We start from the raw sequence: 14,163 nt of genomic DNA, 5'->3' as shown, positions 1-14,163 counted from the left end.
AATGGAGGAATTTAACTAGAAGGTATGGCTCTTCGTGCTTCAACTCCCACAATTCCCAGAGTTATTACTCCACTGTTACTAAAGAATGAAAGAAAATAAAGCAACTAAACCAAATGTATTTCTTGTTTTGTCCCTTTTTCATATATTTCTACTGCAAAACACTAAAGGTATGAATTTCATTCCTGTAGCAACAACTCTCACAAAGGCTTCTATTTCAGTTAGTCCTCACATTTGTAAAAATGTACCTGCAGTAGCTGCTTGGTCTTTCAAGTTCTTGGCCATCTACCTGCTTGAGTCAATTCTGCTGGTTGTTCGGCTTAATCCACAGTAAACTGCATGGTGTGAGGCAGGCAGCACACTTCGGTTCTAATGCAAAGCAGAGCAGTCCACACTGCATTTTACATACACAAAAATCTTCAAAGTTGCCTAACAAAAAAACCCCAAACCAACTGTGTTTTGACTTTGCATAATAGCATAGTTGACTAACATGTAAAAGAAAGACTTGTCACTTCTCAACTTACACTTCTTTCGCCTTAACCCTTCAGCAAGCTTTCAACATCAGTTTTCTATACAAGGCAAAAAAAGAATTCCACAAACCGGACACACTATTAAGGTGAAAACCAAGTTAGACCCAATTGCCTTCCAGTGCAAAATACAGAAACTTTTCAAAATTACTGTTGTATGTGAGAAATTAATTTCAGACAGAAAAGGCAAGTTTACCTGTGTGTTCTGAAATAACGGTAGAAACAGAATCAATCTCATCTACAGCTGTTAGCAGCTCCATTGAACTTTTAATCGGTCATTAAAAATACCACTTAAGAACTCATCCCTTTTAAACAGGTTAATAAAAAATGAAGCTTAGTGCAAAGTTCAGCGTGATCATTATACTCAAAAATACAATGTTTCATTTTTTATATAACAGCTTTACTAACAAACAGCAAGAGACATTTAGTAATGATGTCATGCAGGTATCACAAGATTACAAAAGATGAACAGGTCACCTAACAGCTCAAAATTCCTTGCGGTTAAGAAACCAAGCTACATCTTCTTGATTTCCCAGGCTGTTTCATGGTAGCCTGTCAAAGTGTTACAGCTACCTCTTGGATCGATTGTTGGATTCCCTAAAGGAAAGAGTAGGCTAGTACAGTATCCCACAGCACAGTGCTTTTGTGCCTTTTTCACAAGGCCTGCCTCACTCTTCACAACCCTCAGAAGTAGTCCTCATGGGGTAGGAAACTGCCTGAGGCCGTTGGCAGCTGAAGATAAACACAGAAGGTACAGGTTAAAAAAAATGCTATGGTGCAGAAGGAAAAGAACCTTATTTTCAACCTTTTTAAGGTCTTGGGCTTTTAGCCGCTGTGACGGGAACACAGTCTATGGCTGAAACACAACAGTTTCAGTAACATATTCTGATCTCACCAACACAGTGAAATACACCTCTGAAAATGTCAAGCGATAGCACGCTTCACATTAAACTGAAACATAGTTCAATTCTTTCTTTAGTGTCAACGTTCCACCAAAATATTGGCTTTATATAGCATGGAAGGGATTTTTCAACAGTATCTGTTGACCAGAAATTGACACAAATTTTGAGAAAAGCCACTGGACAATAAGTAGTAGGTAATTTATTGTGCGAGTTCATCTGCATGAAAAATTAACTATGCAGAAAAGTAGGCTGGATCTACAGCAACTTCAAACTCCATAGTCCAGGGGACACTTGCTCCCAACAACTAAATTCACACCCAAGTTTACTATGGAATAAATCCCCTGGGTAGACGATGACCTCTGAGATGAGAGCCGCAGCAATAAAAGTAATCACTGTTCAGTTTTAAATGCCAATCAAGTACACTTTTAGAGTAAATTCTAAATAACAATTGCTGAAGCTAAATGATCTTACAACAAACTTGCAAACCGAAGTGATATGAATCCCTTTACCTATGTAAAAAATACCATTTACTGTGCAGCTCAGATTTAAATAAAAGACAAATAGTGTATCAATTATATTTACTATATATTTACATGTAATACTGTGATGAAATAAAGGAGTCAATTAACATATGTCACAAAAGGAACAAAACCCTTTAAAGGTACCAGTACCTTTCATATTATCACATTTATGGAACTGTTCTCTTACATCTCAATGATATATCATACGATGAGTTAACACGAGCAGACGGACAAATAAACCCTTGAATTGGAGCATATGCTAGGGTGTTGACTCCCATTTCAGCAAGATACTTCAGGGGCGCCAACTTAAAGCATATAAGCAGCATGGGTTTCAGGAGGATAAAATTTAAATGTGCACCCCAGTTCCTTGCTGATCAGGGCCTCATTTTATGGGATTCCACTGACAATACAACAAACTACAACATTTATAAGCATACAAGGGGAGGTATTATATACCTTAATGAATGAATATACGTACTTCTACTCAAAAGTGAACCACAGCTCATTGCCCATTGCCAGTTACTGACTTACCTAACAAATGGAATCATCCTTCCAATTTTAGATACACTGACACAAGAGCCTTCTGTTATATGATGCTTTGAACATTATTTGGAGTCAGCTCTTTAATAAGAGCTGCACCAACTTGTGCACCTGACATTTCTTCTAGCTAATCAAGCTGCAATGGGAAATTTTATACTCTTTACATATTGCTTGAAAAATGGTAATATTACACTGCTTAAAATTAAACATTTTTAAATCATGTGAGAAGTGGAAGTTTTATATAACCACACAATAATTTTCTTAAATTGGCAGGATAAATCTATGCAAGTGAAATATTGGCAAAAGAATCAACATTAAAAAATTAAAATTCTAACTGCAAAATTACCAGCCAGCCACAATAAAAATTCTAACCTGCTCTCTCCCTTTCTATACTCTCTCCCAGAATAAAAACTTCACAGAGGACAAAGTGGGAATGATGTGACACACTGCCTTTGTTAATCCAGTTAGTAAAGCAGATGTAGGTTCAAGTATTTAATTCCACACAGCACTAATAAATAGAAGTAAACAATCTGGATGAGAATATCATTGTAGCTAAAGTACTGCAAAAAACTTTTGTTTCTGAGTGAGCACCGTTATTATATTATGCTATTGTTTTGGAACTCCCAAAGGGGAAAGAGAAAAAAAAAAAAAAAGAGAGAGAGAGAAATATTGATGAGAAATGTACTCAGACCAGATCACATGAAAGCCTATAGAGAATGCTACAAAACCGGACTGAATAATTACAGGGGTTTTCCTGCAAGTTTTAGAAAGCATTATCTGTAGTTTATGTCTACATTACAACTTTTGCTCTGCATATAATCAGAGCAAAATGTTACATCTGTGTTTTCACTTCTCTCATATTGAGGGCCATACACATACCCTCCCAAAGTAAAACACTGACGGTTTGGTTTCAAAACTATAAGCAGTACATTTCTTAACACAGTTCCTTCAATTTTAGGCCACATGTTCATTTAAAGACATTCTTATCAATTACAAGCCTCCCCTTTAATTGCTTAAGATCCCATAGAAAAGCAAATATACAAATATCAGAAGTGCTGATCCTGAGATGAAGTATGGGCAATTCTGGTCCAGTTTGATCCTTATTCAAACTTCTGTTTCAGTTTCTTCTGAAAGACAGCTGGTAGGATGGAGAGGATGGCTAGAATCATGAGAACAAAAACAGAGTTCCAGGAAACAGCTTCCCCTGCTGTCGTAAGTTGGTACAGCGTTGTTCCTGCCTTAATGGCTACAAAAGACGGTGGCGCCACACCTGGAGCAGGGAATTAGAAGGGTAGGAGGACAAAGGAAGAAAAATCAAGTTTGTTAGAGCAGAAAAAAAAGTATTCATGAATTAGTCATCCAACTTTTAACACCAAAATTTTCAGACACTGTAACCTTGTACTTTTTTTTAATAAAAAGGGGTATAAATAGAAAACTCAAAGGCAAAGCCCCTTATCAAAACAAGTGGTTTAATGCCATTTTTAATATTTTTAACACCAAAGCAAACATAGAAGACTAAGAAAATAATCTTTGCTCTTTACAGAATCTGAAGATTTTAAGTTGTCTCTACAAATCGATTTTATTTAATTCATAAGAAAAAAATATAGATTATTTCCTAACTGGATTGAAAAGTATTTGCAAAAAATATGTCAATTACAAAACTAAAGTGATTAGCACTACAATAGTTAAATTACTAATTCACTCCTACGAAGATACATTACGATGAACAAAATGGAGTGGGAAGGGGAAAAACAATCCTCCAGATCAAAGTCACATTACATCCTCACACAACTATGCTGAGCTCAAAACAGGAGCTTATAGAAGTACACAGCAGTATTACAGTCATGGAGTTGAACAAAAAGTTATAATACATAAGCGATATGAACCAAGTGTTCATATAACGTACGTTTTCTTCAGCATGTAATTAAGCCTGGCCTCATTGCCTCTCATCCTGAACAGTCCTGACTACTAAAATCTTTCGATGCTCAAACTCTACACATCAAGTACACAACTAGTACCCTTGTGCAATCTCTCCGCTGCCCAGCAGGCGGCGACCTCCGCCGAGCAGCGCCCCCAGAGAGTGGCCAGTACCAGCCCCCCTCGCTGCCCCCAACCTGCGGTGCACTAGCCGCAATCCTTACCTAGAAAAGTGCCAATGAAAAATACTTTCAATGGCACGTTAATTACAGGAGATGTTATATTGATAAACCAATTGGGAAGAAAAGGTGTTATTCTCAAAAATATTATGTAGTTAATGAGGTGTTCTCTGTGTCGTTCAACCTGCCAAAACAAAAGCAAAACAAATTCAGTAAAAAAAAAAAAATAATCCCTGCCTCGAAAACACACAATGATTTTACTATGAGAGCTTTGTTGTGGGTGGGGGTGGTGTGCATTTCTGTAGAAATTTACAAGTTGCAAACATAAAAAAGCAGTTAAACAACTAGTGACTCTTCCTTGAGTCATCCCTGAATCACCTGCTAAACAGCACCAAAGCTGGTCTGGAAATACCAGTCTGCGGTACAGCATGGTGACGGTGCTCTGAATCAGCCAACTTACACAGCAAACAAGCCATCAGGCACAGCAGCAGCCTGACCCTAACTTCAGTGCAGCAACCTCTGTCTAACAGCAGCCCAACCAACACAGCCAGCTCGTCATGCTATTCCTAAAGCTTTTGCAGGAGCTAGCAATGAAGTCTGCTGCTCAACCCATTCCATCCTAATTCAGGGTCAAACTTGAAACGCAACTGTGTTCCTCACTTGGAAACTGGGCCAGGTCATGGCTCTGAAGCTCACCTGGTGGCTACTGCCAGCACAGCTGCAAAACCTGGCTACCCATACACTAGAATGCCTAGCATTAACATTTACCCAGGAAAAACCACAATAGCCCCAACTTTATTTCCAGTCTTAATTCTATTCTCAAGACTAGCCCAGCTCTTTACATTAGTATTACAGCAAAGCCTCTCCTCCTCTCAGCCTGGCTTTAGCCCTTTCAAACAAGAACTCTAACCTCAAATCAAGTTACAAGGATAGCAAAGCATCCACCACCTCAGGCCTATCCTGGCAGACCTTCACTAAGCCTAAGCCTAAACATGATCCACCTGGCCCCAAACAGTTGAAATCAAACCTGGTCTGATTGCAATTCCATCTGAAATCTCATGCAGCAACTCACCCCAGTCACAACCCTCTTCTTCCCCACAAATTTAGCTTTAACTGCAACACTAAAGTCCTGCTACCGTTCAGTAGTACCAGTGTGGGGTTTTCTTAATCTTAGTGAAGGGCAAACCCTTAAACATTGATTAATCCTCCATGTAAAATGTCTTAGCCCTCAAAATGCAATCATGACCTAGCCCAATTAACCTGGAAACAGTGAGATATGAACCACACGTGCAATCACAATTTTAAATCACATCCATTTCTGTGGAATATGGAAATAGTAACCATTTGGTACTCAGAGAATAGCCTCAAGATTATATTGTGTATTAAGATTAACTTGGGTAAAGAGTCAAAACGCTACTACACTATTTAATAAGGTCAATCATGCATACACAGCTCCATATCTTATCTAATGAGGAACAAGTTTAAAATATGTTTACATTCCTCAAATCGTGAGCAGAGTACAGTAGGAAGTTGTGCTTCACACTTGCAAAAAAAAAAAGTTTGACCTTGTTTTTGAGTATCAGAGCAAGAGGCCTGAGGTCAAATACTAATCACACTATGATTTTGTATTGCAAAGTTTTTAACTTCATCTGACATATAACACTTGCTGAAACTAATGTTACTAGATACTGTAAGAGAAAGTTTCTAAATGCTCCACCCACAATAACATCTTCAAATTAAGTTTTTGAAATCATATAGCTACAGGTTTTCTTCCCCTATAAAAAACACAAACCCAGCTTTCATTAGTTCTGAGTCTTAGAGAGCTATTACTTTAAATTGAAACCAGAGAGATTTCCTATTGACATTAGCTAAACCAAGGGGTTATCAGTTGCAAGCTCATCTTGGGTAAAAACAACTTCCTCACAGAAAATACCATAAAATCAGGAATACTCCCCACTGTTTAAAAACACTCAGAGAAAGTACCTACAGTGTCAGAAAGAAGTCAGAATCCTTTCTCTGTAAATAGATATATATGAGCATGATACCCTCGATCTTTCCATGCTATTCCACTACACATCTTCTATCATAAATTTCAGCATCTCCAGAAACTTTACCTGTTCTGACCATTTTACTGCTTTTTCTGTTAAGTATCTGTATACAACAGGACGTCCCACTAGGTATGAAAGCATATAGCAAAATGAAGCTCCAAGTCCTGAGCACTGGGGAAAAAGAGAAAAAAAAAAAAGAAAAGAAAAGAAAGAACAAATGAGCAGAAACACTAACTAATCTTAGCCTTATATCCTTATTAACTACACTGGCTGCACAGAGCCTGCTTGTACGTGGCCCTCCATTGAGCCTGGAGGGCTCTTCAGCAGTATGTACATATTCCCTAAGAACACTGTTGACCCAAGACAGTTCCTTCATTTCCAAGGCATTTAGATCAATCTTAACATTCAAAGTAGACGATGTTGATCACTTTTCAGTTAATATTGAGCGATTCCACAGTTTTACAATTTTGAACAGTGAAAGCTTTGCAACTAAGAGGCACAATGGCATCAAAGAGATTCAGATGTGAAAATGCATCAATCTGGTCCTCCATACCTACTCAATTATCTCATTCGTATGTACTAAAGCTCATTATGACTGCATCTTTTGTACATGACAGTTTCTGAAGCTTCTCAATAATAGACATTTCGTATCTTAAATTAAGCTTCTTGAGTATTTAAGCCATCTAAAAACAGATGTGTTTTGCAGTGTGGTAATAAAAATGCAGTAATCATATTCTGAAATTACGATCAGGTTCCAGTGTTCCTAGAATATTTAAATCAAAGGAAACTGGCTGATTCACACTCAGATGCCTCCATTATTAAGAAAACTTAAAGACAGTTTTAGCCTTTTAGATCATCACCCAATGCTACAGCAAATTTTGTGGGTAACGCCATTCTCACAAGCGAGCTGAATGAGAACTCAGTCATTCCCCAGAAACTGAAGTATACCTGTTTTGCTCAGACTCTGAACATTTCAAACAGCAAGCTGCTCAGATGCTTGGTTGCATTCCAAATAGATAGAAATATGTGCCTTCAAACACTATTTTCCATACTTACCAGACAAACAAGAAATAAGGCCAGTGGAAAGGGATAAAGAAACCCTGACAGGATACTGAGAAATATAGACCCAGGAATTGCAAATGTTTGCAAGCTGGATGCATCTTAGTCAAGAAAAAACGGTATTTTTTTTTTAAAGATACCCAATCCTTAATTTTATAAGCAGTCATGACACATATTACAATTTGAAAAAGTATGAATTTAAACAGGCATAGCCTCTAAAGAGCTTTACTTCAAAATAAATTTGCAGAGTAGCACAAGAAGCCCAGATAAACAAGAGGTAGACTCTTCATTACACGTACAAAATTAAGTCACTAAATAATAAAAGCTGTAGGGTTTTTTTCCTCCTTACCTGTGCTACAATTGACACTGGGGATTTATTGTGACATTAAAGGAACACATATTTCTGATTTTACATTGCTGACTGGAGATACGCAGATGTCAGATACTCTCCCTGCTAGGTTCACAGAACTGTCCAAGCCCATAACTACTGTGAGTTTCATGGAAGACTGACATATATGAAGGCAACTACTACTTCCTTACAAACGAGCACAGTGCAATCACTAGATACATAGGATACATGATCTCTAATTTAAGTCAAAATTTTTCCAAAAGGCAAAAAATTAAGTTTCTGCAGTATAGGCAAACAAGCTGTTGAGCTTAAGGCTTGCTAGGCATACTTGAGACTATGATGTATTGCCCACTTTGGACAGAAATCTTATAAAGCAAAAAAAATCCGCACACTATTTTGTCCGAGTTGAATTGACTGGAATATCAAAAAGCCAATTTATCTTCCGTAAGTCCATTACAGCCAGTACAGCTTTTTCTGAGCAAGTGTCAAGGTTCTGAGGTAATTGTAACATATTTGTCAACTGATCACAGCCTACTGCTGAGACAGTAAATGTCATCGCATCAGCTGCTACGGTAGTTCAATAAACAGCCAATTCTGTTCTACTTCTTGTTAGTATATAAACTAACATTTTAATTTTCTTCATAAATCTATTGTTCGTGAACTACACTTAAAAAGAAGGCGCTAGAGGATAATTACTAATGGCACATTCAGAATGAATTTTTCTCCGAGTTATGAAAGCCTCCTGCATGAAACCATGAAACAGACCTCTTATACAGCTTTTAAGTTATTAACCTTTAGTTAAGTGTTCCAGTTAAGACTGTGTTTAATGATTAATATATGCAGCACTCGGGGAAAAAGAAGTTAACGGAGAACACAGGTAGCCTTTGTGTCTCCTTCGGTAGAAAGTACTTCAGAAATTTAGCACTCCCTAAAGGGAAATAGAGATTTGTTTTACATATGTGGGCACTATAGAGATGAAAGAAGGCTCAAAACACTTTCCTTCAAAAATGCTGTAAAATATTCTGTAAATTACCCTTATATGGCACTTTTGAATGTCTCAAGGAAGAGCAGTGCAGCAGCCTCAGTCTTCCTCTAGAATCAACTAACTGGCAATTTAGTTGGCAATTTAAAAAGTTAGCACAACACTAAAATGAGACCACATCTAATATTAAAGCTAAAAATATTGTTCCTAACAGACACAGTCAAGGTGAAGCTGCATACCTATCTCCAGTAGCATTTACTACTATAAGTGCATGCAACAATCTCCTACTCAAGCCCTTTTTACAGCCCAAAAAGCATAATGAAACACATAAGAAATGTTTCTAAGTTAAAAGATTTTTTTAATATTTGTGTCTATTTATAAACATGCCTAGGTATGTTAGCCTTCTTTACCCACGATCAAGACTTTATATGTTTATATTTTCCAATTCTTCTCCAGAGAAATACGGACTCCATAAAAACTGCCCTTTACATCAAAAAAAGGATACAAAACATATGTGGCAAAATAAGCCACTAACACTTGAACATAAAATGTGTCCTTATATTTGGACAGGACTTTTCCCAATGCCTTCGCATCATCCATATCTCTAGGAACCTTTATACATTCTCTTTCTCCTCTGGGAAAAAAAAAAAAAAAAAAAAAAGGCAGGAATGGTGGTAAATATAATCGAACAGTACAATGAAATTACTTACTGAATATATAGATAATTAGATACAGTATATCACTAAACTACATCAGCAAACAAACCACAATTATCATTGATAATGTTCTCAGATAACGCTTAATATTTACAGTGTTTTGTATTAGAAAATCCTCAATTTTAGATATTTGCAAACTTTTTTTTTTCATTGCAATAATCTGCTTAATTTCTAGGATTGCTTTTTTTCTTACCAAGTACTGATCAAAAGGAAGTATTTACTCAAACCAAACCTTGGCAACTGAACAACAGTCAACATTTCAGCCAAAACCAACTGTAACTGCCCCAACGCCAGGGTCATAACATTTCAAGTGCAGCAAGAGCGGCAGAGCTTTAACTCACAAACAAACAGAGCTTTAAGAGCAGAATGTCATGTCACACCTTAACCTGGTGCAACCCTGGGCAGCACAGTTGAGTGTCCTCTCTTCCTCTGTATCAGACTTAGTGATTGGACTGTTGCAAACTGAACTTGTTATGCAAGTTAATCAGAGAGAAAATTAACTACTAAAAGAAAAAAAGCAAATTGTCAGACAAAGCAGGCTTCCATCTTGTCAAACTATCTACCTTTCCAACACGAGTAATAGATGCAACTCTAGGTGGTGTTTTTTTCTAGGAGATAAAGGGAAAGCAAGGCTTAGGTATGAAGAAAGAGGGATGTCCCCTTTTGATGACAGCCTCCAGTTATACCAGTGCACAACGAATTTTAAAGTAAACCTAGGCCTAGCCAAGCATGTTTTGGCTCTCAACATAAGAGTAAGAGCATAGCGAGTTACCATTGCTCATGTGACAGGGGGTAACTTTTCAAAACACAGTATCTCAACTGTGCAACAGGAACCCTAGGTCAAGCACAACTCTGTTTACACAGCTCCTACTGGTTAGTATTTCAGTATTAACTGTATCCTGACATTCTAGGTTATAAATTCAAATTCCCTTTTTAGAAAAATAACATTATGTCTATAATTAACTCACATCAGTTTAAAAATCACTTAACCCCATGTAGGCTCCTCTACTATTTGATATCAAAAAGCAAATTAATCAATCTTTCTTAACATACTTACTCACTAAGTTGTGGGAAATTTTTATATACCAGAAACATAAGGAAAGCAGCTGATAAGAAGATGGACACTAAAATAAGAAGTGATGTCCGTGCTGATCCACCTTCTGCCTGAGCTTTCCCTGAAATGAAACAAAAACAAAGTTAAAAACCACAAACCAAAACAACAATGAAAAGCCTCACATCTTACAACAGATTTCAAACTTACACTTTTAAGGAAACATTAAGGTAAGCTCTCTGCAGACACAATCTTCCCACCGATGCTTTCAATAACATACACAATACATTGCTCACATTTCCTGAAAGCTTTCAAGCAAACCTGAAGTTCCTGGCAAGCATCCCACAGAAGTCAACTTTTATGATCTGTAATAATTTAAGCCTCAATTACATTTGTAAAGAGAAAAATGGACCAAACCAAAGCGAGCCACACACAGTTTTTCCTTTTTGCCAGAAACGTTTTGCCAGTTCGGTCAACTAGAGATTTAAGTTGCAGTTAAACCTTCAGTACGTGCAATGCAACTTTGAAACGTGCTCATAAACAGGTTTTTATTTTTATTTCCTCTTAAAAAAGAGAAGCAGGCACAGGCACTAGCCAGTTAGGCGAGACACAACAGGAGAAAACACAGGGAGACACACGCTAGTTGGGGGTATAAAGATGACAGTTTTCAGACTTGGGAATTACGTATCTTTTGCACTCATATAAAATGACTTCACTTGGACATACAAGTTTTTAGTAGCCTTTACTTTCTGTAAAGGAAGCAATGGGAGTACATTAAGGGACACAATTACATTTTAGCCCTCTTCTTCAGATTTTTACCGAGGTGACCATACACACGCAACACACTGGTCAGCACAAATGCAGCCACACGCACAAAGAATTTTAAACGGCGAGATAAACAGCACCAGCTCCGCACCCGCACTGGGGCGCCAGTGCGTGCACCCTTACAGCACCCGGCACCGGGGCGCCCCGGGCACCGGCACCCCGGGCACCGGCCACCTCGCTGCGGTGACAGGCGGCGGGACGGGCACCCCCGGGACGGGACGGGCACCCAGCTGCCCTCGCTTTAACGCTTGTCCCTCCCAGGGCACCGTGACACCACAGGTGGGCGCTGGCTCTGCTCAGGCCGAGGGCGGCATCTACGTAGCAGTTACAAGCGTGAATGCCCCACCGGCGAGTATTTTAGTGACATCTTCTCCAGAAAAAAAAAAAAACATAAAAAAAAAAAGAAAAGCAAAACCAATAACTTAAGAGGACGAAGAAGGGAAACACAGCGAACTGCCCCTGCTGCCGCTTCCACTTTCTGTGCTCCAGCCCTGCCGGCGGTGGGACAACACACACAGGAGGAGCCCCCGCGTGTTTGCTCATGAGCGGGGGACGAGCTGCTGCCCACTCCGGCCCCGCGGCGGGGGGCTGCCGGGGGGCTGCCGGGCCCCGCTCCCCCCGCACCGCCCCCCAGCCCCGGGGGGCCCCCGCCGCCCCAGCCCTCGGCACCTTCTAGAAGCTGCCGCTGGTGCCTGGCGCTCTCCGCCGCCGCCCGGCAAGGCCCGCGCTCCGCCGCACGCCGCTGCGCCATGGCTCCGCGCTACCCCGGGGCCCGCCGGCCGGCGAATCCAGGCCGGGGCAGGCCTCGCCGGCACCGAGAGCCGCGGGAAGGAGGCGGGCCCGGCCGCTCCTCCTCACCCCACCGGGTCGCGGTCGCGCTCCCGCCCCCGACGCCGCGCGGCGCATGCGCTTCACCGGAGCGCCGCTAGTGTAGGGGTAACTACGGGCTGGCGCTCCTGCGCCGTGAAATACGGGAGCACGTGTTGGGCTCCACGTCGCGAAATGCGGTGGTGGGGTAGCGATAGTAAATACGGTAATTCTGCCTTTTGGGAACGTCCGTGTGGGTCTGTACGGTAGAGCGCGCAATAGGCGTGAATGCGGTGCGGGGGTCTCCGGCGCCGCAGCTCGGCCTCCTGCGCTGGCAGTAGATGCCGTGGTGCCTGCAGGCCGCCGGGTGAGGTGTGTCTGCCGCTCGCCTTCCCTCGGCTGAGGGGCCGTGGGAATCTTACGTAATTTTTAACTAGGTTTTCAGGGTTTTCGAGCCCCCTCCCTCGCAAGTGTTCCTCACTTTCGAGAAGAAGGCTTCCACGTGCTGTGCGGAATGAGCTAGATTGCTTTTCTTTTCCCGGGGAAGAAAGAAAACTCCTAGCTGTCTCAGGATTTTCTTGGTTTCCCTTCCTGTCAGTAAGGCGGGCTGAGATCCCTCAGCAATGCGGGAGCGTCATGTCCCAGGGCTCACAGATTCCTTGGCATTCGAGCCGCATCTGACCTCGCAGCACCTTCTCCACGCAGTCCCTTGGCAGCCGGACACCTCGGCCTTTCCCCTCGCCCCGCCCGCGGGAGCGTTGCAGCCCGCGGGCTGCGCGCCTTGCGAAAGCTGCTGGGCAGGCTTGCTGGCCGGGGGAGGTGGTGTGTCACCGCCTCCCCTTCTCCAGCTGTATCTACTTAAAAATCTTCAGCCTTTTTTTTTTCAGGGCCTTTTTCTAGAAAAAGGAAGCTCTCACCAAAGCTGGATGCCCTTCTAAGATTTAGCTTCAGCTCAATTTATCTGTGTACTCTTGTCTGCAGCTAACTATACCATGACTAAACATATCTTTTAAATTTGCTTGTACAGGATACAACAAACAAGTATTTTTTTAGCGGTGGAATTTTACAGATTGCATTTCCTGAGGTCACAGATCTTTATAAAGCAGCGAGGAAAATGCAGTTCAGCACACAGCAGACCCCTGAAAAGCGTTGCTTTATTGCTGCACTGTACAAAAACCACTTGTGTTAGAGTGTGTCTACAGGATGTTGATGATTCATTTACGATCTAAATAGTCTGATATGCTATTACATAAGTACAGCCCCTGCCAAATCCAGGGGGAGGAAATAATCCAAACTATAAATTGTGATCAGATTCCAAGTAAAGCTTTAACTCGAGCAGTTTCTACTTGAAGCTTTAATTTACTCAATTTCTTATGTTTAGACTCAAAGTATTTAAAATTGTTTCATTAAATCATGTAATTCACTATTTTAATATTTTTAATTGATACTTAGAAATGCTAGTGCCCTGAGAAGCCAGTCAGGTCTGTGAACTTGTTGCTCTGGACATTGGTGCCAGATGACAGAATCCTTTGTTTTTTCAAAGCCTTTCAGTGGAAAATTGTACGTACTAGCAAGATGGGAATTGCTGACACCGTAACAGATAACATTTTTCCCCTATTGTGAATGCACATCGCGTTTGCCATCTTTCTTTGATGATCCCATTGCTTCTGGTACTCCAGGAAAAATGATTCAAACACTGGGACTTCTTTCCTGTTTAAAACATCAAATAGATACTAAACTGAA

General features: G+C 40.5%; 1 protein-coding gene across 2 annotated transcripts; it reads right to left on the bottom strand.

Moving 5' to 3' along the window:
- Nucleotides 1-758: 758 nt before the first annotated feature.
- Nucleotides 759-12,476, bottom strand: TMEM41B (transmembrane protein 41B). 2 transcript variants are annotated; one of them, XM_055721571.1, is made up of 7 exons: nucleotides 12,283-12,476; nucleotides 10,795-10,912; nucleotides 9,527-9,655; nucleotides 7,688-7,781; nucleotides 6,698-6,802; nucleotides 4,629-4,767; nucleotides 759-3,757 (listed from the first exon to the last, which is right to left on the bottom strand). In XM_055721571.1, the coding sequence occupies exons 1-7, from the start codon at nucleotides 12,362-12,364 to the stop codon at nucleotides 3,588-3,590; spliced, it is 837 nt and encodes a 278-aa protein (XP_055577546.1). In that variant the 5' UTR covers nucleotides 12,365-12,476; the 3' UTR covers nucleotides 759-3,587. The 2 variants fall into 2 exon arrangements, with proteins under 2 accessions (XP_055577546.1, XP_027666214.1); XM_027810413.2 differs by lacking the exon at nucleotides 12,283-12,476 and adding an exon at nucleotides 10,999-11,017.
- Between the last annotated feature and the right edge of the window lie 1,687 nt (nucleotides 12,477-14,163).

Source organism: Falco cherrug, chromosome 10, assembly GCF_023634085.1.
Source record: "Falco cherrug isolate bFalChe1 chromosome 10, bFalChe1.pri, whole genome shotgun sequence".
In the NCBI taxonomy this organism is placed as follows: domain Eukaryota; kingdom Metazoa; phylum Chordata; class Aves; order Falconiformes; family Falconidae; genus Falco; species Falco cherrug.
The sequence above is the reverse complement of the archived record's forward strand: the minus strand, read 5'-3'. Positions and strand labels throughout refer to the sequence as shown.

Bases quoted from the DNA above. Each gene is read 5' to 3' on its own strand.
- TMEM41B (XM_055721571.1), bottom strand. From the start codon at position 12,364: ATGGCGCAGCGGCGTGCGGCGGAGCGCGGGCCTTGCCGGGCGGCGGCG. The intron at 6,803-7,687 runs GTAAGTATGGAA...CTTTTTCCCCAG, and splicing joins CCTTATTTCTTGTTTGTCTG to TGCTCAGGACTTGGAGCTTC. The intron at 4,768-6,697 runs GTAAAGTTTCTG...TTGTTTTGGCAG, and splicing joins CAGTAAAATGGTCAGAACAG to GTTGAACGACACAGAGAACA.